General features: G+C 41.3%; 1 protein-coding gene across 3 annotated transcripts in view; it reads left to right on the top strand.

Annotated features, from left to right (window-relative positions):
• Positions 1-1,470: 1,470 nt before the first annotated feature.
• Positions 1,471-24,855, top strand: part of FAM171A1 (family with sequence similarity 171 member A1) — an 88,934-nt gene continuing 65,549 nt past the window's right edge. For all 3 annotated transcript variants that reach the window (XM_041408392.1, XM_041408391.1, XM_041408390.1), the window contains exon 1: positions 1,471-1,979. In XM_041408392.1, the coding sequence (XP_041264326.1) occupies positions 1,886-1,979 (94 nt within the window). In that variant the 5' untranslated portion in view covers positions 1,471-1,885. The remainder of the gene's footprint in view (positions 1,980-24,855) is intronic.

The following is a 24,855-nucleotide window of genomic DNA, read 5'->3' as shown; positions in this document are numbered from 1 at the left end:
CTCCTTTCTTTAGGAACAAGTAGCCTCACACTTAAGACATGCCATGAGTTTACAATATTGAAATCTTTGTTTATGACAAGCAGGAGTAAGATCACATGATCTGTATTTGCTCATTTAGTCTTCTCGGTGAACTGAATGGCCTTTTTGTACTTCATTTTCTTATGGGATTGAACTTTACAAATAAATGCTCCAAATTCTTGGGATAAAAGGATGAAGTTGCAGTGTCTACACAGTATTTATCAACTGTTAGAAAATGTATTTGAAAACAGTAAAACCAAAGTGAAATATGTTGTAATCAACTGTAGTGTGTCTGAAAATGATCTATTAAATCCCTTTTAACACTTCTGGGGTACCAGAATTTCATAAAATTCATAAAATAACCTGTAGCTTGTGATGTAGCTACTCTGGTCAAATACTGAAATGACAAAATAAACAACTGTACTGCTTTCTAAAAATCCATCTATAATGCATCACATTTGTATTGGAAGATTTTATTTAAAAAGAGATTTACAAAGAAATCACGAAACTTTAGGGCACCTCAGTGAGAGATTAAATGTTTAGGTATACAAACTTGAGTCTTAGGGGCCAACTGAAGCACTGCCAGTGTTTGGGAGCAGATCGTGGGAAATCCGCGAGGCAGTGGGGCAGAGGCTTTGCTTTGCACAGCTGTGTAAAGACTTGCTATAATAGCTGTCTGGAGCAGCAATCTCCGTGCTGGAGGAAACATGAGGAGCGCCTGTTCTCCCTCCCTTAGGACGCGTAATGCTCAGCAGAGACCGGGAAGGGAGGAGTGACTGCTGTGCCCTTGTGTTCTGCCTCCGCTGGCCTGAAGGAAAGCAAGCCGAGAGATGCTCTTAGGGAAGATGCAAACCACCCCAGTGAGAAAGCGCCCAGGGAGAGTACCCTGCCCCCGGCAGAATGTCCCCAGCGCTACCCTCGCCATTCTCCGCACGGGGCGGGGCGGGGCGGGAGGCACCGTGCCCGACCTCAGCCCTCAATGCCAGGATTTCCAATCCAGAGTTCACCGTTACTGTGCAGTTTGTTATAGCATTTTTAAAAAAACTATTTTGTATTAAAACCAGTAGATGGGTGCATTTGCTGTTGCTTTGTGGTTGGTTGGTTCGTTCTGTTTTTGAAATTCGCTTTAAATACTCCAGCAGCGGCAGGGGCCCGGCCGGAGGTCACGCGTGGCAGCGTGGCCGCGGGGGACCCTGCGACCCGCCACGTCCCAGCCGTGCGGAGAGCAGGTCACCGCGCCCGCCTTCCCCCTCGTCCCTCCCGCTGGCTGCGGTGGGAGTCGAGCGGGGCCGGCACGGCTGGGGAGGCCATTTTGCAGCCGTTCAGGGAGGGAGAGCGGGCAGCGGGCGGCGGGCGAGGCCGGGCGGGACCCGGCCCCCCGCGGCAGGTGAGCGCGGCCGAGCACCGGCGCTGCCGAGGAGCCCCGCGGCGGGGCAGGGCGGGGCGCGGGCGGCAGGGGGCGCTGCGCCGCCGGGCACGGCCAGGGCAGGGGGTGCCGCCAAGGGTTAAGGGGCGGGCGGGGAGCCCCGGCCGCTCCCGCGGGGAGAGCGGGGGGATAAACGGGAGCGGAATTAAAGAATAAACCCGAGCGGAAAGGCAGCGGGGCCGCGGAGCTCTCTCGCTTCCCCTTCCTTCCCGCTCGCCTCCGCCGCCCGCCCGCCTGGGGGGACAGCGCGGGACTCGGAGCCGGGGCGCAGCGGCGGGACGACAATGCAGCAGGCGGAGAAAGCAGGAGGGGCAGCGCACGGCAACATGGAGGGAGGCGCGGAGCGGGCCAGCCCCTGATGCGGCTCTTTCTCCTCCTCCTCCGGGCAGCGGCTCCGGCGGCGATTCTCTCCCTGGCGGCGGCTGGCGGCGGCGGGTGGAAATGAGCAGGTCGGCGGCGCTTCTCCTCTGCCTGCTGGGCTGCAACGTGTGGAAGGCGGTGACCAAAACCTTAGGGGCGCCCGAGGCGGCTCAAGGTCGGTGCGGGATGGGCGGCGGGACTGGCCCGCTTTGTGCGGCGGTCCCCGGGGCGGCGGGGGCTGCATTGTGCGGGGGGCCAGACCGAGGGTACGGCCGGGAAGCGGGTCGGTGATGTGAGACCTCTCCTGGCTTCCACCGGCCGCCGCAGACCCTGCAGCCCGGAGAAGCGGAGGCAGCCCCGCGGCTGGGGAGCTTTTGTTACTGGCAGGGGCAGGGGCTGCGCTGGCCTCATTGTGCTGCCCCCTCCGTTCCTCCCTCCGTCCCTCGGCGCCGCCGGAGCTGTTGCATTGCGTCCTTTCCCCCCGGTTTCCCGTCTCCTCACGGTGCCCGCTGCAGGGCCCGACGCGGCGGTGAGAGGCGGGCGGGGGGCACCGGCGGCCGCAGGCCGTGCGGGGCGGCCAGGCTGGGGTTCGCCCCCTGGGCTGACGGCGCGGCTCGGCCGCGGCCCCGGGACGTTTCCGGGCCTCCGCCGGGCCTTTTGTTCGGCGCCGTGGCTCCCGCCGGCCGGGCGGGGTCTGTCACCGCTGCCCCTGGGCAGCCGGGCAGAGACGCTCCCCAGCCGGGCAGGGTCGTCCTCCGCCTTCTCCCGGGTGGGCTCAGAAGCCGCACCGAGCCAGTGCCCGAGCGCCCGGGGGCACCTGGAGCAGCTCCTGATGCTCCTGTGCCGGGCTGCTGGTCCTGCCCTGGGCTGCGCAAGTCCGGTCTTCACCAGTGCCGTGGTGTGGCAGCCCCTCGGCCGGCGAGCTGCACCTGCCCTCCCGCCCTCCCCCGTGTGGAATCTCGGCGAGGGGGGAAGCACCCTTGGCCTTGGGTTTGGTGGCAGAAGGGCAACCCTTCCGTCGGTCTCCAACAGGAATCCTGCGGCGGCATCGTGCCTGCCGGGACCACGGGTATGTCAGGATGCAGAAAACTTGTGTACATGGGGGTACAAGACATGTTAGAAGGAAATGCATCCTCCCCCGTGGTCAACGTGGGCCTTGTAGTATGTGTTGTCAAATGGCTAAATGTGTCATCTGGGAGGAGTGATCATACACTGGCTGAGCCTTCAAGGCAGCAGGCTGGCAGCATCCTTCCTGCTGCACTGGGGTAGATGTGCACCATGTGAAGGGTATGCTTATGTCCTGTTTCCTCAGAGCTTTACTTATCTCATACAGGTTGTAACAATCAGCAAGCGATGCTTGCTGCAAGACATAAAACATTGAAAATAACCTTTTTGATTTCCTTCTTTCATGGTTGGATTTAGGTACCCTAAGTAGAATCTGGGTGGGCATGTGTTCACACACAGAATAGTCAAGAGGCAAAGGTGTCTTGTAGGAAAACCTACCATGCCAGGCAATGTGACATCAAATGTAATACCAGTTTGTGCCTTTTTTAAAGGACAAAAAAATAGCTGTTCTGGAATAAGAACCACTAACTAAAATGCAAAGGCCACTAAACTTGGGATATACTGAATTTATTGATAAGCATGCCAGAAAACCAGAGCTGTGTGTGGCCCATGGAGCTAGCACTTCAGATACCAAGCTGGTATCAAAATCGACTATAATTTTTGCATCATATGGAAAATCTCCTTCATGTAATCAAAGTGGTGAGGTATTGGCAGAATTAGTGCCTTTTAGCTGTCTTGCTGATCTTGTCTTCTATTGTCAAGCTCAATTCAGATGGCATGGAAAGGCTTGTCTGTAGCTGCTACATTTACATCAAGACTGATGGCTGGCTATTTGAGTAATAACAGCTATGTTAATGTCAGTGAGTTGAGAATATCTTTATCCTAATAGAAATGTCTCATTTTGTCTTCCATGTAAGAACATCTGAGTTTTCATAATATCACTTTCCAAAGCCTGATTAGCAGCCCAGTCTTTATTTTTTGGACACGTACATTGGTACAAGGGATATGTAGAGCTGATCTCATATCAAAGTGCATTCTGCTTCCTAATTACCACCTCCTTACTGTGAATCTTTTTTTTTTGAAAGTTTATGTGATGCCAGCTTGTAGCCTTGAATAACTTCCTGAACGACAGGTGTGATGATTTTCTAGGGAAAAGTTTTAGTACTAGGTACATTTCCCAGTTTGAATACACACAGCACCAGCACAGTAACTGCTAAATGGTTGTAAAACCTAAAGTAGCTGGTTTTCCTTCTTGCCCTTTTAGTACCGTGGTCACAGTTGTAGGTACAAGTAAAGGGCCATTGCTGAGGTTCAGGGATGTTTGCACATGACTGTCTTTTCCTTTGGCTGTGAATGGACTAGTTAAAAACCAAGTGATTGAAATAAAGGTAGAGGTTAGAAAGCCAGAGCATGCCATTAGGGAATAATTGCTTTAGCTGCAGTATTTGTTGTTGGACAGGTTACATGAGACTGGGGTGGAGAGCCCTCCTCATGGTGGGACAGATCAAATGAGACCTAGTTAAGATGTTTCACTTCTGTATTAACAAACCAAATAAATAGGTCTTGGATTTGGAGCTTTTTGAAGGTGGGATTTGTAGTCAGTGCTCGGATTAGGAAAGGATGGGGAGGGATGCTTTGCATCAAGCTTTTCTCTTCTTTATTGGTCTCAGACATATGTTCAGACAGTCCCAGCTTCAAATTCTCCTCAGCCAGACTGATGATGTAATTTGTGAATATGGAAGTGCTGGTTATTAAGCTCTGCACATAGCACCGTATTTAGAAAATTGAATGACTTTTTTATGCAGCTCTCTTGTGGCCTCTGAAGGTCACAGAGGTACCCTCTAAGTCTCAGTAAGGTACTTGCTTTGATAGGGTAAAATTCTCACAGATGGGTTTGCTTTTGTCTGTGTTGGTGCCCCAGCAGTGAGGGTAATAGATGTCCATGAAGGTACTCTTTAGAATCTTTACCTCTGTAAGTTCTCTCAAGTATGTAAAACCTGACAGGTATTTCAGATGAGGACTAAATTATGGTTTTGTGGGGGTTTTGTTTGGTTTTGGTTTTGTTTAGATTTTTTAATTGTTCTAACAGGTATTCCAGAACTTCAGTTTCTTTTAGTGCTGAAATTAATGTGTGCAAATATTAAAACAAACAATTAAACCCCCAAACTAATTCTTAAGCTGAATTCCTGTTGGCACTGGTGATTTGTTTGGTGAGTACACAAAATATATGGCGCATGTTTTTTCACATGAATAGTCTTGTGTAAAACCTAACAACAGACCTCTGGGAAATAGGAATTTAAGAGTTATATGAAGGTGTAACATTAAACCAGGGAGAATGTAACCATAAGCAATGTGATTTGGGAAGGGATTAAATTTCTTTATTGCCTGTAAACTTTTCTTCTCAGTAGAAGATGAGGATCATTCATTTGTAGCTGCTAGGATGGCTTATTAGAGAAATCCTAGAATATTCTGTTTTAGTGCTGAAATTTGGCATTATATTTGTCTACTGCAGTGTGTATTGGTTTTAACTTGTATTTCAGTTGGTCTTCCTATTTTGTTAGTTTTTTCAAAATTAAGAAGTTATGGATAATAAAATAACATTTGAGTAATAAATAGCACCCAATTCAAATACTAGCCTACCAGAAGATGAATATGCTCAGGATATATCATCTTCACAATCCCAGAATGAGATTAGGTAGATAATTATTTTCCAGTATGATGGTGAATAAAAATTCAGATGTTGCTGCTTAGTCGGAATCTGCAGTGTTTTTTCCCTCTGCGTGCATGGAGGACAGGAGGGTTGATGCTTGAGTGCTGCTGTATGGAATTGCCTTCCTGCAAGCTGCCATTCCATTACTTCATGGAAGCTAACTCCATAGCCATTTCAGCTGGACATTCTGCAAAGTCTGCTTTTCGTGAATAAAAATTCAGATGTTGCTGCTTAGTCGGAATCTGCAAAGTCTGCTTTTCAGGACAGCACAGTCACAGCTCTGAGAAGATCCTCCAGTTCTGGGCTGGGTTGTTTTGGTTTTTTTTTTGTTTATTTTTAAACTGGTATCCCATGCTTGCAGTTTTAACAATGATCTTAAAGTTCAGATGATGCAGAAATAGTCTTTATAGTCTTGCTCACTTTCCTTTTGCACTGCCATACTGTCTCTTCTCATTCAGCTGCAAATTACTAATGATCATCAAATCCAAAGGTTTATTTCATGACAAATGGACTCCTCAGAGTAGAAGCTAAATTGCTCTAAAGCGTAAAAAAGACATTGCTTTATTTTAGTGGAGGAGCCAGTTGCTTACTCAGTACTAGATAGTATTGTAAAATGTTAATGAAGATGAGGTGTTTATTGATTTTATCAATTATCAGATCCAGGTAATCACTGGGTTTTGGCTGGGTTTTTTCCATGTTTGTCTTGAAGTACTAATGCCTGCAAATGCCTAGTAACTGAATTCCCTCAGTCAGATGAACAAGTTACCTAGGTGATCTGAGGGTTTAAAACTGCAGTCTTTTTCTCCTGAGCGTTTGTGTTCACCCTTTTGTCTTGTAATACCTTGCATTAAGTGATTCAAGGTACCTTTAATAATGTGTGTATGCACTTCTGAAGTGACAAATTCATATTCTGGCTTTCCCTGCGGGCCCACTTGTGTCTTGTGTCTTTTTTGCCCACTTGTGTCTTGAGATAGTGTTAATTTCCATGTGTTTCTCCCTCCTTATTTTTTGTCTTTTTTTTTTTTTTTAACACCACACTAATGCCTTTTCCTGCTTGAGACTAAAACTGGGTTCATGAAGCTTTTACAGATGGCTGTGTCAACTTTTGGCTAAGTGAATGGTTTCAAATAAAGGTTTCTGGTAACAATGAAATGCAATTTTACAATTTTTAATTGTAATGGTTAACAGAAGCTTGGCTGTATGTATTTGTGTGCTGGGGAGGAAGAAGAATTGTGCATTTAGATTTTTCTTTTTAAATATCAGAAATCTCCAGTGGTTTTAGTAAATGGAGGAACAGAAATGTCACTCCACTTCATGTTGTTACAAACTTCAGACTAGTTTTTTTACTCTTGTCTTCTGTGGGCAAAGCCAGGCTTGGCACAGGAAGAAAACCAAGAAGAAAATGCATGTCAAGGAAATGCAGTGCTTTGGTCATGTCATTATAGGAATGTGCTGCACCTGGCAGGTTGGAGGTTGAGCTTAAATGGCATTTCTTAAGAGCCTTCTTGAAGTCTCACCATTGAATAGCAGTGTGGTTGGGAGTGATGCTTCTATTCCACATCTCAAATGCCAGTACAAAATTGGATCAGTACAGTTGTTGTGGAGCCTCAAGCTTATAATTCAGGGAATGTTCTTCTTCCAGTCAGCCAAAGGCAAACTAAGTAATCTCTCAGAAATACATGCAACTTGAAATCAAAAGAATGCGCTTTCAGTATTTCTGTTGGCTTATACATTCATTACCTTATGCAAGCTGCATTTTTTCCTTTGCTCCAGTATATATATCTGTTCTGCCTTTAGATACAAGGAAAGGCAACTTCTGAGAGAACTGTGGTGTTGGTATTCTGCTTCTCCCACAGGTCCCAATAGTTTTACCACATGCATGCCAGGGAGCAAAAATAAGGGAGGAAAGAAGTTTGTGTAAGTAGTTATCTTTACTAGAAAAAAATCAGTGTAATGATACTAATATAATACATGTTAATAATGTGCATTAAAACATTTTGTTTTAGGAAGTGCCAAAGAGAACTGAGTGTTTTTTTTTTTCCTTCAGAAATTCCAGAAACGTTATTCTGAAGGCTGGTTTACATTAAGCTTTCAGTTAATGTAATATCTGGCTTGCTGTGCATGGGTAATAAGCATTATACACATGCTTTTTACAAATACCATTTTTAGTTTTATTAGAAACTGGAAAATATTTTTTTTTATACAGAGCCATAAGAATGTGAACATACTGTAATTTTTTGCTGCATTTTCTAAGGGCATTGAATCTTCCACTTTAAAATAGTATGACAGAATCACAGTTGACATAATGACATGTCTGAACCTTTGAAAGGAGTATTTTTAAGTATGTTCCAACATAGAGTAGCATTTTCATTTCTGTAAAATACTGATATTCTGATTCAGACATACCCATGCTGCTCTTGCTAGCTTGAAGAGCAACAGATCCTGAGGAAAAACTGAAGGAAAAATTCATTTATGTACAGTATAGTCTCTAAATTTGACTCCCTATTACTTAGGGATCGTCATTAGCTACTTGGGGGATTGGGTATATTCAAACAGAGCTGCAGTGGATATAAAAGTGTGTTTTGAGTATAACCAGTTTATGCAGGCAAGGGACAGAAGTCCCTGGTAATCCAACACTGAAGCTATCTTTTAATTGTTCCTGCTCTTACTTTTTGGTGTTCTTTGAGCTGTCACTGCCTGTGCCGTTCAGTGGCGGCATCCTAGGAGTGAATTCCTGTCTTTGTTCATTATCTGTACACGTCATGGGCAGGTGAAGCCTTCCTGTCACTGTGAGTGGGAGCTGCACCATGGCAAACTGCTGCTGTCATGGATGCTTTTCAGATAGGCAGGAGCACGTTGCAGTGTAGAGGGCACCACATAGGCCTTGCTGGAGCTGGAGTCACTTGTAGGAGCCACCCTGAGCCTCTCTGCCCTGAGGGCTTTGAGGAGACACAGTGGCAGCTGAAGTTAGCAGAGAGGAAATGGAGCACGGAGCGGAAGCCAAGGGGAAGGAAGTAGCAGCATCCTTTCAACTTGGGGACAACAAAGAAGCTGAATCCAATGTGGTGCATAATGCTTCCAGTTAGTTGTAGGTACAGGACTGCTGAGAGCTGCTGTACTGTACTATGTGGTAGGTATAATACAGTAATAGTGTTTAGCAGTAAAGGGGGGCATGGCAGTCCATGAATGCTGAGATAAATAGGAGGTAGATGTAGATAAAGTACTCCTGCTTTGTTAAAGAAAACAGAGCCCTTCTTCCTGCATTGATGAACAAAAGTGATAGTGGTATTGGGTTCTTCCTCTTGTTTCATCCCACCTTTGTGATTGTCATTATTGAAACATGGTGTCTTTCATCCTTTATAAGCAAAGGCATGTACACAACAACAAGTATTTCTCAGGTGATTTTGTGAGACTTGCTAAGAGAACAGCACCAAATTAAAGTAAAATCTGCATTTTTACTGCTGCTGCAAGGATATTAATGTATGAGCAGTTTTGTCCAGCCCTCTTTCTCTTCACCATACTGTGGATAAGTTGTGAAAGGTTAAGATCCAAATAGTTCATATCTCAGTCTGTATATATCGAGCACTCTCATGTGAGGGATATGCAGTTTGCATCCAGGATAGGAGGCATCTCATCTGAGTTGGTTGTCTACAGTCTTCAAGTGACTTCATTGTAGTGAGTCCCTCATGGTCCTTTTACAGACAAGTTGTAATCTCAGCTAATGGAGCCAAGTATCATTCCTGTCACCTGGAGTAACCACATTTGGGATGATGAATATCCACTGTGTGAATCTTCTCTGCCGAGCATGGCAGCCTACACAACACTATTAGAATTCCCATTTAGTCAGATGAATTCTCCCTCACTGTTGCCTCCCTCTGCATTGCCCTCTGGCTTGGCCTTGAGCTACTGAATATATACAGTGTAATAAACCATGTGAAGGAACACACTCTTGGATTACCTGGCTGGGTTATGTGCTTTTCAAGACTCAAACAAGAGTTATTGTCTATTTACATTTCTGAACCATTTGTCTTGTAGCATTATGCTTATGAACCTAAGTGTTCCACTCCCAAGAGTAAATAAACAAAAAGAAAAGTTTAGAAACAAGTAACGAGGCTTGTAGAGTTGTTTGGACTTGCCTATATGTTTTTGCCATGTTTTTAATTAGCTTTGTATTCCCAGGGGTTGATTTATTCTGAATTAAATTGCATCGTTACTCTCATCTTTGTTTTCTCACACTGGCATTTGTGTAGCAATGTGGTAAACCAGATCAAGGAAGTTATCCAACTGAAAACTTCTGTATGCATCAGCTCAGTCTTCACCTGGATCATTTCCCTGACTGGATTCATGAGAAATTACAGAAATGGTCTTGCTGGTGCAGCCAAAAGAGCTGGGAGGAGCTGGTAAGGAGAAACAAGGACTTCAAGGAAGCAATGCCACTTGATGCAGGACTACATTTTTTTTGTAGAACTAAAGCATAAGACGTAAGGCACAGCATTTAGAAAGGTATCTGTTTTAAAAGGTACTAGCTAAAGGAAACTGCTCTTGCCTGGAAATATGATACCATCCCATTGCTCAGAGTAAAAGCATAAAGAATTTTTTGAAAAACTAATTTGCTTACAGTGGGGAAAAAAACTGCATCATACAGTTAATACTGGCAGACCTGGACCTGGATACTGGCAGATTATTTGAGGCACTTTCAGTTGCAACTGTGTCTTGTCAGAACAGGTTTTTGTCCCTGCCCTGGATTTCCAGTTTGTACCCTGCATGGAAGTTTAAACAGACTTCCATCCACAGTTTCAGCTCAAGTGTCTTGTGACATGTACTGTGACGACTCAAGTGCTCACAAGTGTTTCTCCCAGTTGTAGTGCAGCAGGTGAGTTAGTACCTGAGTTACCTATTTTCTGGATGTTCTAAATGGCTTGAGAGGAAATGATATATTTTAATTCATATGACTGCTAAAGAAATGTGGGGGCAGTACTCATAGTCTTCTGGTAGAGTAAGTTTTGCCAGCAAGTTGTCAGCACAGGATTTGACATGATTGGTGCATGATGCCTGGTCACTCCTCTCTGATCTGTCTACCAGCCAGAGTGATTCCCACCTTCCTTCAGCTAATTGCCTTACTTTATTTAGCTACTGCACTTTTGCATTGATTTCTCCAAGACTAGAGTGTCAGCTGAGAGACAAAAACTTTTAACTCTTCGTCCTACCCTTCCTCTTTCTGCCCCTATGTTGGCCCTCTCATATCTTGAAAGGCTTGGTTTGTTTTTGCTGATGACAGGCAGGAAAGTGTGCTAGGGAGTGTTCATGGCCTTTTCTTGTTTCTGTTTGAATTGGGCAAGCATTGCTAGGGAAGTAAATGTATCCAGGAGCTCTGGAGACAGGACTGATGGTCTGCAGGGGTTGAGGAGGACACAGGCAGGAGCTCACACCCAGGGAGCAGGGGATAAACTTGTCCAGGCTTTGTGTTGTCTGTGCAGAATGGGAGCCATGAGCTCAAGATGGGGTCTTTCTTTACTTCTCTCTGCATTCTGGTCCCGACAAGTTTTGAAACTTGCTGAGTAGTATGCTGACCTGGACAAAAATTACAGCAGTTAAAAAGGCTACTTGGGATAATAACATTGACAGACACAGTGAAGCACAACAATATACTTGCTCTTTTATCTTTATTGCTATTACCCAGAATATTCTTGCAGTATTCACATCTTATTTCAGCATTTGAAGTTGTGGCAAGTAACTCAAGCTTGGGCCAGTCTCTAGGTTCATGATGTATGATTTACAGGACCCAGGAACACATGTTTGAAATGAGAGCTGTATTTTCGTTGTTTCGTGGTGAACTTGTGTGTGGGGACTGTTACATTTTCCCTACCATAAAAATCTTAATTTGAAGACATTAATTTTCTTCAAAGTGATCTGTCCTGTAAGAACAAAGGAATTTTTATTTCATTCTTTAGTGTACTGCTAGTAAAAACTTTTTAGAGGGAACTATGGCATTAAACTTAGTCAGTGTAAATATTGTTGTTAGCACGTTACATGAAAATTAAATATACAGTTGCTTCAAGCAGCCTGCAGCAGTAGGAGCTAGAACTTAAAATGGGATGAATTTCAAGTTTGCTTATTGCTGTAAACTATAACTGTAGTGGGCTTTAGAATATTAAATTAATAAAAGTACTTTAAAAATCAGTTGTTGAAGGAAGAGAATCTACCATACTAAAGTTCTTGTTGAAAACCATTCGTTTTTCCAGACATTTGATAAGGCCGTCCTTCTTAAGGTCAGATATGAATATTTACCTGCTCTATGAAGCTTTATCTCAGCAAAAACTACTTGCCATTCTTTAGCTATGTTCAGAAGTTTGGTGAAGATGTTGTTTTAATTAGTAATTTTACCTGTATGTAATCTCTCAGTGAATCTTGGAGGGGTTGTTTCATTTGTTTGAGGTTTTTTTAAAGCATGGTTTACTATTGCTGCATAAAGAGCTGAGTGAGCCCTCTCAGCAGATGTTGTCATTAGAGAGGGGGTCAGAGTAGTGTCATGTCTCATGTCTCTTTCTATGCACAGAAAAATAGCCTTGAGTTTTGATGGATGAGGGGCTAGGCAAACAGTAGAGTAGTTTTTGTGGTGGACTCCTAGAAAGGTAATGGTTATTCCCATGTGCAAGTTAATGCATGCTTTAAAGTGTGCTTTGAAGTGGTGAAAAAAATGTTCAGAAAAATGCATATAAGCTCGGAAGATGTAACTTGTTAATAAGTGACAGACCTGTAGGTTCCTTCAGAGTGGTAGAGAATCTTTGCTTACCACAGATGATTGCACATAAAGATGATTTTTAATATGTGATGCATTTGAGGATCAAGTCTTGCATCAATTAGCTGCTTGGGGTAATCAAATGTCATCTTCCCTTACCCCTAGCCTGATTGCACGGGGGAAAATATTAAAACTTAAATTCTTCTGGCCAAGCTCTCTCATGTATTATGTGTGCTTGTGGTAATGTTAGCATTTCCAAGAAGGAATATATTGAATGGGAGGAAAAGTAAATGCATGGCACTGTTTCCTTACCATGATGCTGACATGGGGCAGAAAATCTCATGGCCTCGCTGTAACTTCATGCCATTCTGTCCAATGTACAGGTTAACAGCTACTAAGAATATTCTCGAAACAGTCCATCCTGACAGAGCCTTGGTGCATCATGGGGCTGACTATAAACAAATGGTATCTGACATTATTGGGTTGCAGGTCGCTGCTTACTTTCTGGTCTGTCTTTGTGGAAATTGTAAAATGCAGCCTTCATTACTCCAAATGTTAAAATTTAGAAGAGCTACTAACAGCCCAAAGGCTTTGAAGGCGATGGGTATCTTCAAAAAGAACAGTACTTTCTCTTGCTGAGTTTAATCTTTTAAGTTATTCTTACAGCTTTTTGAGTGTATAATAAAAGTAATAAAAGTTTAAATTAATAAAAGAGTGTATCTTCCTTGGAAAAGAAAGGCTCATTGCTTGTTCTCTAGTCGCTGGATGAGGAGGGTGTCTGTTGTGCATAAAATAAGGTCAGGAGTGAAGAGAAAGTGCAGTGACCATGACACTACACTGTCTAGGTCTGAGCTGGGGAGTAAATCAAGCCCACACAAGAGTCCATTCTTAATTCATGCCATTTTGGTTAGGGAACTTTTAATGAATTAAGTGATACTTAGTAATGAAGCTTCTGCTGTGAAATAACGTTCACATTTATTCCTCCTCTTCTTGCTGTTCTGTGCTTTCCTTTGTCACACTTGCATGAGTGTAAAGGGTAAAGCCAGAAAATTGCCTGGCAGTGGGCAGCACGGTGGTGTGTCAGCAGTCTGGGCTTGCTTTCAGCCTTCTGGGAAGGCAGAGAGCCCCCACCTGTTATACTGATGTTTAGTTCTGAGGGGGGCTTTTTGTGTACTCAGCAACTTGTCCCAAAAAGAATGGCAAGCTGTTCTTTCTGAATATATGCATGTAAAGAAACGAAGAAGATTTTAAAAAGGGGGCAAAAATAAAAAGCGTAAAGGTGATAGAAGGCATGAAAGTTCCTATATAGGAAATGAAGTTTGAATGGATTCCAGCTACGATTACTAAGATCCTGCTTCCTTTTTTTCTTGCACTTTGCTTCACCTTCCCTTCCCTTCTGAGCTGAGCTTAATTTTTAACTTTATTTCATTTTGACAGAAGATAACCTACATTTTAAAATGTAGTCTTGTAAACAAATGTGTATTTCAAACATGCTCACAAAACTTGACATTGCAGATAACATCAGAATCTCATCTCATGTTCTGAAGCAGCAGGAGGATAAAACACCTCAAATTCAAGGTGCTTTTAAAAAGTCAATACTTGTCTGGAGGTACAATGCAGAAAATACCATAGGAAGCAACTATTTTAATTCAGAGAAGACAACACTGATAAATGTTGATTTCAGGAATTTTTCTGATAACCAATTGCATTTTTCAATCTTCTCCCTGCTTACAGTATAATATTAAGTTTTTGCATGCTACATTACACCCAAAGTGATGACCTGTGATTTTTGTGAAGGAATTCTGAATTCAGAGGACCTCACAGGTGGACCTCACCTGAGGGCGGAATAAAAAACTATGTGTTTTATACCACCTTAAAAAAGAATAGGGAAAAAGAAAAGAACTTAATTGTAAGTCCATTGGTCCCTTTACTTGTCATGAATTATTCACATATTAGTGTGATTGGTTTTGTCTGGGGGGTTTTTAAGCCTTGTAAAGAGTAAAACAAATATAAGCATAATAATTAGTATTGCTATAATAGGGTAATAATGTATTGCTATAATACCTAGTTGTCTTCACACTTTTGTTTGTCTCAGTTTTTTACCAGGTTTCTGAGACAAAAATTGTGAGTCAGTAGGATTAGTTTTTTTGGAGTGACTCTTGAGAAACTGTGTATTTGTTTGTTGGAATCCTGTCTTCTTGCTTCTGCTAAGAAACTGGGCTGGCTGCAGTTGGTTGGAGACCTCGGCATTCATGCACACATGTGCAGATGTGCACATATGCTTGTCTTAAGGCCATATGGTATGAATCAAAGCTTACCTCACAGTAGTAAAACTGTAATGCATTTTCCACCATTTTCAGTTACGTGTTCATGGCATGATACTCTGTACTTTGAACAACTTACAGAGATTGTCCTTTGTAAATGGTCATTATTCTGTGAAATTAATGTGTTCTCCAGGATACTTAGTTTCAATTTTGTCCTTGGATTGCTGTGGATATTTCAATAACACCAGAAGTTGTCATCTTTTCTGCTCACTGGCTTTGTTCAAAGCAGTTTTGGCTTGCAAATGCATACAGATGTGTTTGTACCTTCTTGTTCGTGGCAGGTAGATTTGCAACAAACCCTTGCTAGCAGATAGAAAGTATGTGAACTAATGGAGTGTATGAGGACGTGTCCTCCCTTGTTTGGGATTTTTAAACAATCTGAGACCTCTAGTTAAACATTTCTGGCTCCTGGTGGGTTTTTTTTCCCTGCTGTTTTCATGGTATCTCATACTATTATTGGGAGTTCTTAGACATTTCCGATTGTGTCAGAAAATCTTAATTGTAGTATTAGACCTTTATATCTTTTATGTAAAACTATAGCACTTAGAATTTTTTTTCTCATTCTAGTAGCTCAAGACAATTCAGCCTTTAGGTTGTGATAGTGCCTTTGATACTATTAAAATTATCCTTTCTAGACACACAAATACACTTAACATTAAAATGGAGAACTGACCTACTGTTTATATTTTTATTTGTATTAAAATAAGTACGGTGGTTAAGATACCCTAAATATTGACCAGATGCTGAATCAGATGTCTTAGTCTGTAAATGACATTACTGAAAATCAGTACTGATAGATTTTTCTCTTTGGTAGTCATGGCAGGTCCTTGGGTTCTAACTGTTCCTATACACTTGTTTGTAACTGATGTGTTGTCATTGTTCTCTATCAGGAATATAAAAAAATTATACATGTTTAGGTAACATGATGTGTCTTGTGCATTGATTTTTTTTTAATGGTTTGTAAGCACTCCAAGCCATCCCTTTAAAATATGTCTGGTAGCTAAATCTTCTGCTATACTTGTAATTTTTGACAACAGGACTTCAATCTCCAGCAGTTCTGGTGTAGATAATCACCTTGTGGAGTGGCCAGTAATTTCTTCACATAGTTATGATGACCTTGACTTTCAAAGGAGATGGACATGTGTCATCCTCAGTGTGCTGCTGTGTTGTCTTAGAGCAAGGAGCATGCTCAGGCCAAAGTACAAAGGAGATGAATAGTTCATCAGGTAGTTTTGCTAAGAGTTGCTTAGTTATTTCCTGATTCTTTTTTTCTGGAGGCTGTCCAGACACATCCTTGTGTCGATTCTGGAGACATTTCATGCATTGTCAGGTTCACTTGAACTTGCTTGCCTCTGACCTGTATTTCCAACAGGAAACTTGCTGCGCATTGCAGAAGTTCTCCTACCTGATGTTTACTTGAAGAATCATAGAATCATTTAGAAAAGACCTTTAAGATCACCTAGTACATAAACCATGCAAAGTCCATCACTAAACCATGTCCTTACCTGTCCCATCTGCATCTCATAAAGGACTTAGTTATGTTCCTTCTAATAACTGTAAGTCCCTGACAACTTGGCAGTGTTTTCAACTTGTTGTTCCAGTTGCTTGAAATACAACTGCAGTTTCGCTTCTGCAGGACTCTAATCCATGTGTCTGGTTCCTTTCCCAGATTCTTAATCCCCATCAGAAGAGATTGAGAAGGATTTGGTTGCTCAGTACTTCCTGATGCTCAGTGTGAGAGATGCTCAGTGTGTAGGTGCAGTGAGGCGTTTTGCTGACGTTCAGTACCACAGAGAGAAGTGCAGAGGAGGCTGTAGTGAGCACCGTCTTTCTTTGTTGGTCATACTTGGGGGAAGCTTGGTTGTCTTGACAGCTGTAGCAGTATCTGATGGCTAGCAACTGCTGTAGTGTTGGCCAGTCCTTTGTGTTCTTGGCATGTTGCATCCAGACTTACGTGGTCTGTTTTGTTGGCTTTCTGTCAAGTGAGGATCCTAAACTGCACCTTCTTCAGTGTGGGCTGGTATGGCTGAATGTAGAGCACTGAGCAGTTCTTCATCCTCATCCACACCCCACTGCTGCTGCTTTTTGGGAAAAGCATCCAGATTGTATGGATCTGTGCAATAAGTAAAATAAAATGATGATTCTTGTGAACATTTTGTGAACTCATTGGGGAAAATGAAGAAACATTAATCTTACTGGCTCCTGTTTGGACAAATGGTGGCTGCTGTGCAGTTGTTTTTGCCTTGCTGCATGAGCTTGGAACAGATGTCTCATTGTTTTGCTCTCAGTACTTGTAGATGCTGGGCTTTCCCTGCTTACCACTGTTGTAACTTCTTGCTTGGCTATTAGATATCTGTAGATAGCAGTAGTGCAGGAAGGCCCCAGCTTGTGACTGGGGTTCTGCTGGACTGTAATCTGTCAAGGTGTTGTGGTTTCTAATGTTTTCCATTGCCAGGGAGCTAAATACTAGTAGAAGTTCTGCTTTGTGACCCCTTCCAATGCTGTAAGCTGTGTAACAGAGAAAAGCAAGTAATGTAGAAACAGGAAACAAGTTCATCTGCAAATGCAAATAGTTGAAAGAGGTAAACACAATAGACAACATGAAAGGTTTAACTGGTGTCTTACTGGCTTTGACTGCTTGTTCTAAGCTGGTAAGTGAAGAAGGTGTCCCCCTTTATTTGCCAAAGGCTGGCATGCTCAGCAGCTTCAGAGCTGCTGTCCTGCAGTACTGAGTATGAGCTGGGGGGTAGTTTAGTGTTTACTAGTTCATGTGGACAGCTTGGACTTAATGGAAGTGGATACTAATAGAGGAAGTAAACTGAGTGCAAGGTTATGAAATGATGGGGTAGCATTTTTATCTATCTTTAAATGCTAATTTCATTCAATTCTCACTAGATCCCTCTTTGAGAGAAGGTTTGTATTGCCCAGATAGAGGGACTTGATGTAGTGACGGGATGTTTGTATGATGGAATAGCTTTTCTCAATAAATATGGAAAAGATGAGCTTATGGGAAAAGGGCATTTATTTGAAGAATTGTAAACATAAGCATTTCTTTTTCTTACTTGTGCAAAACCTATTCTAGGTATTCTGGTCAAAGACAGTATCTGATTGCTGTGTGGCACTTGCCCAGCAGGTCTTGCAATGCAGCCTTTGTCTCTGAGCTAAATTCGCTCTGGTTGGGTTTTAGTGCCATATTTAGTCTTTACTTTCTGAGCACTTCTGACAAGAAACTCGTGTGTTGTATGCTTGAATACTGCCTCAAACTGCTACTTTTTAATAACAGTACTCTAAGTTTTATGCTCTTGTTTGTCCTTTTCACAGAGTAGTCATTGGCTCTGTCCTTGTCTCTTGTCCATACATGTCTTCTCCCTCTAAGAAATCATACTGCTCTCTTCAGCCTTACCTGTCACTTCTATATAGGTCATGTCTGATTCTACATATTCTCTTAATTTTGATTTCTCTGTCTGTCTGGTCTCAACCAGCTCCTGGCTATACCGTAATTTATTACAAGTGACAGATTTGGAGGAGGAGGTCCTCTGCTGTATCAGATCTCTGACTATTGTACTTATAGCAGATGATGGTGCTGTGACATTCCTCTGCTTGGGTGTTTTTTTAGAAAAGTTCCAATGTGGAGGAACTGACATGCTCTGCAAACTGTAAAACCCAAAGGAGTTTAAAGTAACAGCTGCCAAACAGCTTTAACTCCTTAGTTTCTTTCTTGGTTTATATTATGAGTAAGGAATAAAGTTAGGTGGTTTTTTTTAATGAAAAAAAATTGACCTTATTGTCAACTGTTAAGAATCAGATGCTGACACTTTTTATTGTGTGAATCTTTAAAGAATTAAAACATGGTAGCAAGGATCTTAATCTAGTAAATGTCTTCTGGTCATGTTTTAAACTCAGCTTGAACAGACATGGATGTTTTTCATAGAAAGGCAGATATTTAATTTCATGAAATAGACAGGTTTTATGGTAGAATATATGCAATTTGTGATTTCTGGTTAATTTTTATTATGTTATTTTATCGTTGTTTCCTTGGGGGCCATTTGCAGACTTTGGAGCACTTAATAACTTTTGCTAATAGTCTCAAGATTTTGTGTGTTACATAAACTTCAGGTTTCCTTGCTAGTCATCTGTGTTTATTTGACTTTCTGAGAGCTATTATAGGCATCAGCAATAGCCTGTATTTGATTCTTGGATTACTGATTTTTTTTATTTTTCAACTTTTTTCCCCCCTGCTTTGATCTCATAAGTCTACCTTGTCTGCTTTGCTTTCAGCCTGGAGCAGGATAATTGTTACCTGCTGAACACAGAAAGCAAATATTTGTGAGCTGAAAGTGAAGGGAGGTTGTCTCATTTCTCCTTTCCAGTGTGGAGAAAGAATGACTGCATGTTATTCTCAGAGTGAGTAGCTTGGTCTGCATGGTTGCAGTTGGTGCTTGTATGTAGAACAGAAGTGGGGGCTAGGTGAAATTCGTTGCTGTTATATTGTGGATCATACCAAGTGGCCCTTCTGCCCTGCAATCTGTGAATGTAATGCTGCAGAAATTACAGGTGGTGTGTAAGATGTGCCCATAACTCGCTTTGTAGGGAAAGATAATGAAGTGCAGCAATATGTTAACTTCTGTGTTTGATTAAAAACGTCTGGAGTGCAGTTCTGAATATGAATCATGAACCCTATGAAAGTGTAGGAGTATGGTACTGGAACAGACTGGATTTTCATCTCTTTAGCAAATACCTTGTAAGCATTTTTTGAATCTCACTGACCTCATCTTAAAACTGAGTTCTGCTTGACTTCATCATTATGAGTCAGAGGATGTTTCCAAGCATTTCACTGTTATTAGTAATATTGTGCAAATTTTTCAATACTTTTTATCTGCCAGAGCAACTGAACTATTAAAGTCCATGAAATACGGTATTTTGCTGGCCTTTACTGCCATGTGCATAGACAGGCAGCTTGATCCATCTAGTTGAGTTCAGTGAAAGTTGCAGTTCCACAAATACCCAGTTAAAATAAAAAAAAAAAGAGGTAAATTTAAAATTTACAAACCAAAGATTGGGTACATGGGGTCTTTACCAACAGAGATGCTGAAAACACTTAGCAGTACAGAACCACAAGTGTTCAGAAAAGAAACCAATTAATTTTTATTCAGGTGGTAAGGTAATTAGAACCTGATAATCCTTCATATTTTCCTTCTCTAGTATTATCCAAATGAATGTAGTGTGCACATGGTCCTATTTCTTAGAACAATAACATTTTAGACGATCTTGGAAAATTGAAAAAGAGAGAAGCTTGCAGGCATGAAGATTTTATACATTTCTCTGACAAAGTTGGTTTTTCAACTTGTGCATACCTCAGTACAATTGCTCTGACTTTAGTTTTGTTAAGTTAATATTGAGATAAGTCAAAGGAGGGAAATAAGGATGGATAATATCCATCAAATTGGGGAAAGGCATTGAAATAGTGTGGAGATAGGATCACATAATGGTTGAGTTTGGACTAGAGGTAGCTTCCAATCTCCCTGCTTAGCCAGGGCCATCTGGCTGGTGGCCCAGGACTATTTCCAGACAGCTTTTGAGTATTTCCGTGGATGGAGACTCCACAACCTCCCTGGGCAGCCTGTGCCAGTGCTCAGTCACCCTCACAGTGAAAAAGTGTTTCTTGATGTTCAGAGGGAACCTCTTTTATTTCAGTTGGTGCCCACTGCCTCTGTTTTGTCACTGAGCACCACTGAAAGTGCCTGACTCCATCATCTTTCCAGTGAAATAGGAAGAGAGGAAAAATTGTGACCTAGCATGATTATGCCACATTCAAAGCTGATTTTTCCAAGTTGCACTTGGCTGGAAAGTGCTGCTACTGTTAAGACCAGAAAGAGTGGAAAGACTTCTGTGTTTGAGAGAATTGTCAGACTGTTACTAATTATTTTTTTGGTAGAAGAATACCTGTCTGGGAAATCAAGCCTTGTATGTTTCCTCAAAATTAATTCTATACCACAGCCAAGAAGTACACAGTATGCCAGGTTATTTTGAGTAGAGTTGTATTGCTTTCATAGCCTTTGTTGTTAAAATATGAACAGCAATGATTCCAGTGAACTGCCAGAAATTTTGGATGTTTACCTTTGCCTATGGCCTCAGGAACACTGATTTCACACTTCATCTGTCTATTCAGTGCTCTGGCTGTGTAGAATTTAACATATACTGAGCCATGGTAGTGCCCTGCTTGTATGATTTTGGTGCCATATGTGTTGGCATCTCTATTTTACTTGATAAGCAGTTTATAACATACTCCTTGTACTATTTCCTCCATACATTTAAAATATAACCATATTTTTGTTTCAGATCTAGCATAGTCAGCTTTGGATGTTGCAGCACTTGCTGCAGGATCCCCATTCCGCATGTGGGATAATAACTCCAATTGGTTTTCACCTAAACCATTGAGCAGTGCTGGTGCATGGAGTCACTGCCTGGCTGCACAGACAGGGATGAGTTGTGCTCACCTAACACTCTGCAGTCCTTCAGCTGGAGGAGTAAAAATATTCAGATGAAGGATGGTGCTGGGCAGCTTGAGCATGAGCATCTTCATCAGCTGCTGCTGTTTGTGGTTACACTTTCATGCAGCTTTGGTATCTGCAGTGAACAGCCCTTCTGGCAGTATTTGATCCCAATCAAAAAGCAATCTTACTCTTTTACTTAATCAGAGGTGAGTGTTATTTACCTATACAGAAAAGGTTGTCATAGCTAGCCTGAGCTCACAGCTTGGTAGCCATATGGGACTCTTTTTATTGTCTTGCTGTCAGTTTGTGCCACCTGGCACAGCTCCATTACATTCAATTTTTTTCCCCTTTTCCCAGAAAAGAGGAAATAGACACTTCAGGCCCTGAATACTCATCTAAACATCACTGTGTGATGATTAGAGATAATAAATAAATTATTAAATTTTATGTTTTGTTTATATTATGTTCATTCCTACCTAGCTTTTGAACTACACATGGACTTGCTGAACCATGTGGGTTTTTTTCCTTGTGGCATAATTAAATCAGTTTTTGTCTAGTACAGATTGCTGTGTTCTTTCTTGGATTTCAGCTTTCTGTGTGTGACCTAACACTTCATCCTGGTACTTTTAAAAGTCTCAAGGAAGGGAAAAAAAATAACAAAAAGAGGGCATGGGGAAGATTTCCTGGAGTTTCTTACTCAAGCTGGTTGTTTGAAGACTGGACTCTGCCATCCCCAGGTTCATCTGTATGACCTGCTGCCCTACCTTGCGTGAATTACATTTGTTGGGATTTGTTTGTGTTTCTTGACAGTTTATTAGGGAAATCGTCTGTTACTTTATGCTACTTTTGCTCTTTGTTTGTAAGAGGTGAGAAATGGCTGTTGTGAAGAATGTTCAGGACTGTTTTAGTTGTTTTCTACTAAGCTGAGATTTTGATGGATAGACTGTTGCAAAAGCTATTTTGGATCTTTTTTCTCAAACATTGCACATAAGCTCCTGTGAGTATCCAATGAGATAATAGTGTTGTTCCTCTTCAGATTATGTCCCCAAAACTATAGTAATAAAGCTGTTAGTAGTGTTTTGTAAAGATCTTGCTTTACATTTGGCATTGTTGAAGTATTTCTGTGTGACCAAACACAGTAGCCTGTGAACAGATGTGGAATATTTGTATTAGTAGGTTTTCATTCACCTTTCTAATAATAACATTTATAAAACTTTGATTTTTCTAAGAGTCTTTACAAAATGGAACAACTATATTACAGTATAAATTTGTGTATTTAGAGTCATTAATTTCTAAGTTGGAGGCTTACTAACTCTTAGTTACAGAGGAAGAAACAGATACAAGAGCATTGGTCAATCACAGGTTATTTTATAAGACACCAAATAAACTAAACAGTGATTCTCTCTGCAGGTATAGAAAGGACCTGTTTAAGGAAGGAATGGCACTTGACAGTTTGGCTTTGAGAAAAGTATGCAGGTAAAAGAAGTAGCCATTGAGGAGAGGGGTTCTGGCAGGCAGCCAGTTGTGTGGGTGGGGAAGATAAGTAATTACCTCTTTTAAGACAGAACTTGAAAATCTTGACTTTTTATAATGCATGTTTCTTCTCATAACAGAGGCCTGGATCTGACTACCCACAAGATTCCTTTATGTTCTTTATTCTAATGTAAATCACTCCTACTAAGAACAAGTGAGAAGAATAGAAGCACAAAAAAAAGGTAATAGTACAGTGAAGGTCCAGCGAAAATATTTTCTTTTGGTTTTAGTTTTTGCTTTTTAGTGGAATGCAACAAAAACCCCTGTTCTAAAAATGGCCTGAGGTGACTCAGTATTTAAATTATAAACCAAAGTCAACACAAGGAGTGGAAAAAGTGACTCTCTAATTTCTTGAGATTTACAGTTTCTTTTGTACTTACGTTGCAGTTAGGAATTGTATATTAGTATTCCATGACAGTTTTTATACAGATTACTATTTTCAAAGTTATTTTTTCTATTCTTGCTGCAAAAGAACTTGTACTCAATTGAAAGTAGTTTCAGTTTTATTCTAAGGACACATGGAAAGTAATTAATATTTTAGATAAGGAATTGAAGGGCAAAACATGTAACTACATTTCAGGGCTGATGTGATGGAAGAATTTGCTTTCTTGTTTGTGGTGGATTCAGTTGTTATAAACACTAATACAAAACCACCACTGGATAGCAAGAGCAACTGAAAAGCAAAGGAAACTTGTAAATGTAGCTCCTAATTTTGGGAAGAGTTTAATGTCTGTTATGTGCCTATTCTAGGATCACACAGAGGTGTGACTACTGCACACCTTGCCTTTTGAGTTGATGGAATGAAATGTATTTAATGGTGCCTGTGTTCCCCAGGAAATCTGCTTGCAAAACGTTAGTCTGTGGGCTTCTTTGTGTGCTCCTTTTATTGTGAAAGACTTGGGTGATGAAGCAGCATGAGCGGAAGCTTTAAAAAGATCTATCCAAGTATTCTTACCACTTGGATAAGAACAGAGAGATACTCTTAGTTTAGAGAGCTAATTGATTCTTATTTGGCTATAGTATGATGTTTTGACCAACAACTGAAATAATTCAGAATTGTAGAAACAACAGAATTTTTCTTTGTGCAAATTGTATAAAGTTTTAATGAATCTCAGCTCATTTAGTATACAAATCAAATTGCTGTAGAGAGGAAGTGGTCTGACTTGTTTCAAGAAGCTTGTAAAGCTGCCAGAATATGGTAATTTTTTCTTTGCCTTTCATGGTGCCAAAAACAGGACCTTGGCACAGGTATTAAGTTGTGTACATCATACTGCTGAGTTTCACAGGAGTGCAGCAGAAACCTCTACATCTTGTCTGTGAAAAATCATGATCTTGGAAATAACTAACGGCAATCTTTCTGTTCAGGATGTTGTACGTTGTTGTCCTGGAAAATTCAATCCCCTCTTCATGCTCCTTTGCCTTTATTTTACAACCATATTTAAAATGTAATATATTATTTTACCTCAGTTTTTCTGTCTGCTTCTTAGTGGGAATTGTACATTAGCATTTTGTGAGAATGTTTTGGGTTGTGGAATACTCTTCTTGACAAAGTCCCCCACACAGCTAAGTCTGTCCAAGTTTACTGCAAATAATTATTTAGCTATTTTCAATAATATTTCATGTTTCAACTTTTTTTTTTTAATCAAAGAATGTCCTGTTTTTACTTTTGGCTTTGTTGTTGTTAGGCTGTTGAAAACCCATCAAAGTGAAGTGGCAATAAAAGTTAATGCCAGGCAAGGTTCTTTATCTGCTGTGTGGCCTTGTCTTGTGCCTTGCTTGCTGCTCCAGTGTGGTGCATATTATACCACTATGGCTTAACTGGCAAGCTGATCTTTTTCTGGCTAGTTTTCTCAAGTACTTTCCTAGATTTTTTTTTTGTTTGTTTGTTTTTGTTTTGTTTTTGGCTTTTTTTTGGTTTTTTTTTTTTTTTTTTTTTTTTTTTTTTTTTGGTTTTTTTTTTTTTTTTTTGGTTTTTTTTTTTTTTTTTTTTTTTTTGTAAGGGGAGAGCAAGGAGATGGCACAGGGGAATGGAATTGGTTGTTTGGTTTTTTCTGGTTTCATTTTCCTCTCTCTTTATCCTTTACTTAAGAATTTTGTTGGACCTCCACAGACCATGCTGTGCCATCCCATGGCTGTTGTGTGTGTCTACAAGATATGTAGAAAAACCTAGTTCAGTCTGAACTGCA

This window comes from Onychostruthus taczanowskii, unplaced genomic scaffold (assembly GCF_017590055.1).
Source record: "Onychostruthus taczanowskii isolate IOZ18803 unplaced genomic scaffold, ASM1759005v1 scaffold3, whole genome shotgun sequence".
NCBI classification, from domain to species: Eukaryota; Metazoa; Chordata; class Aves; order Passeriformes; family Passeridae; genus Onychostruthus; species Onychostruthus taczanowskii.
Note: the sequence above shows the minus strand (reverse complement) of the source record. Positions and strands in the feature narration are given on the sequence as shown.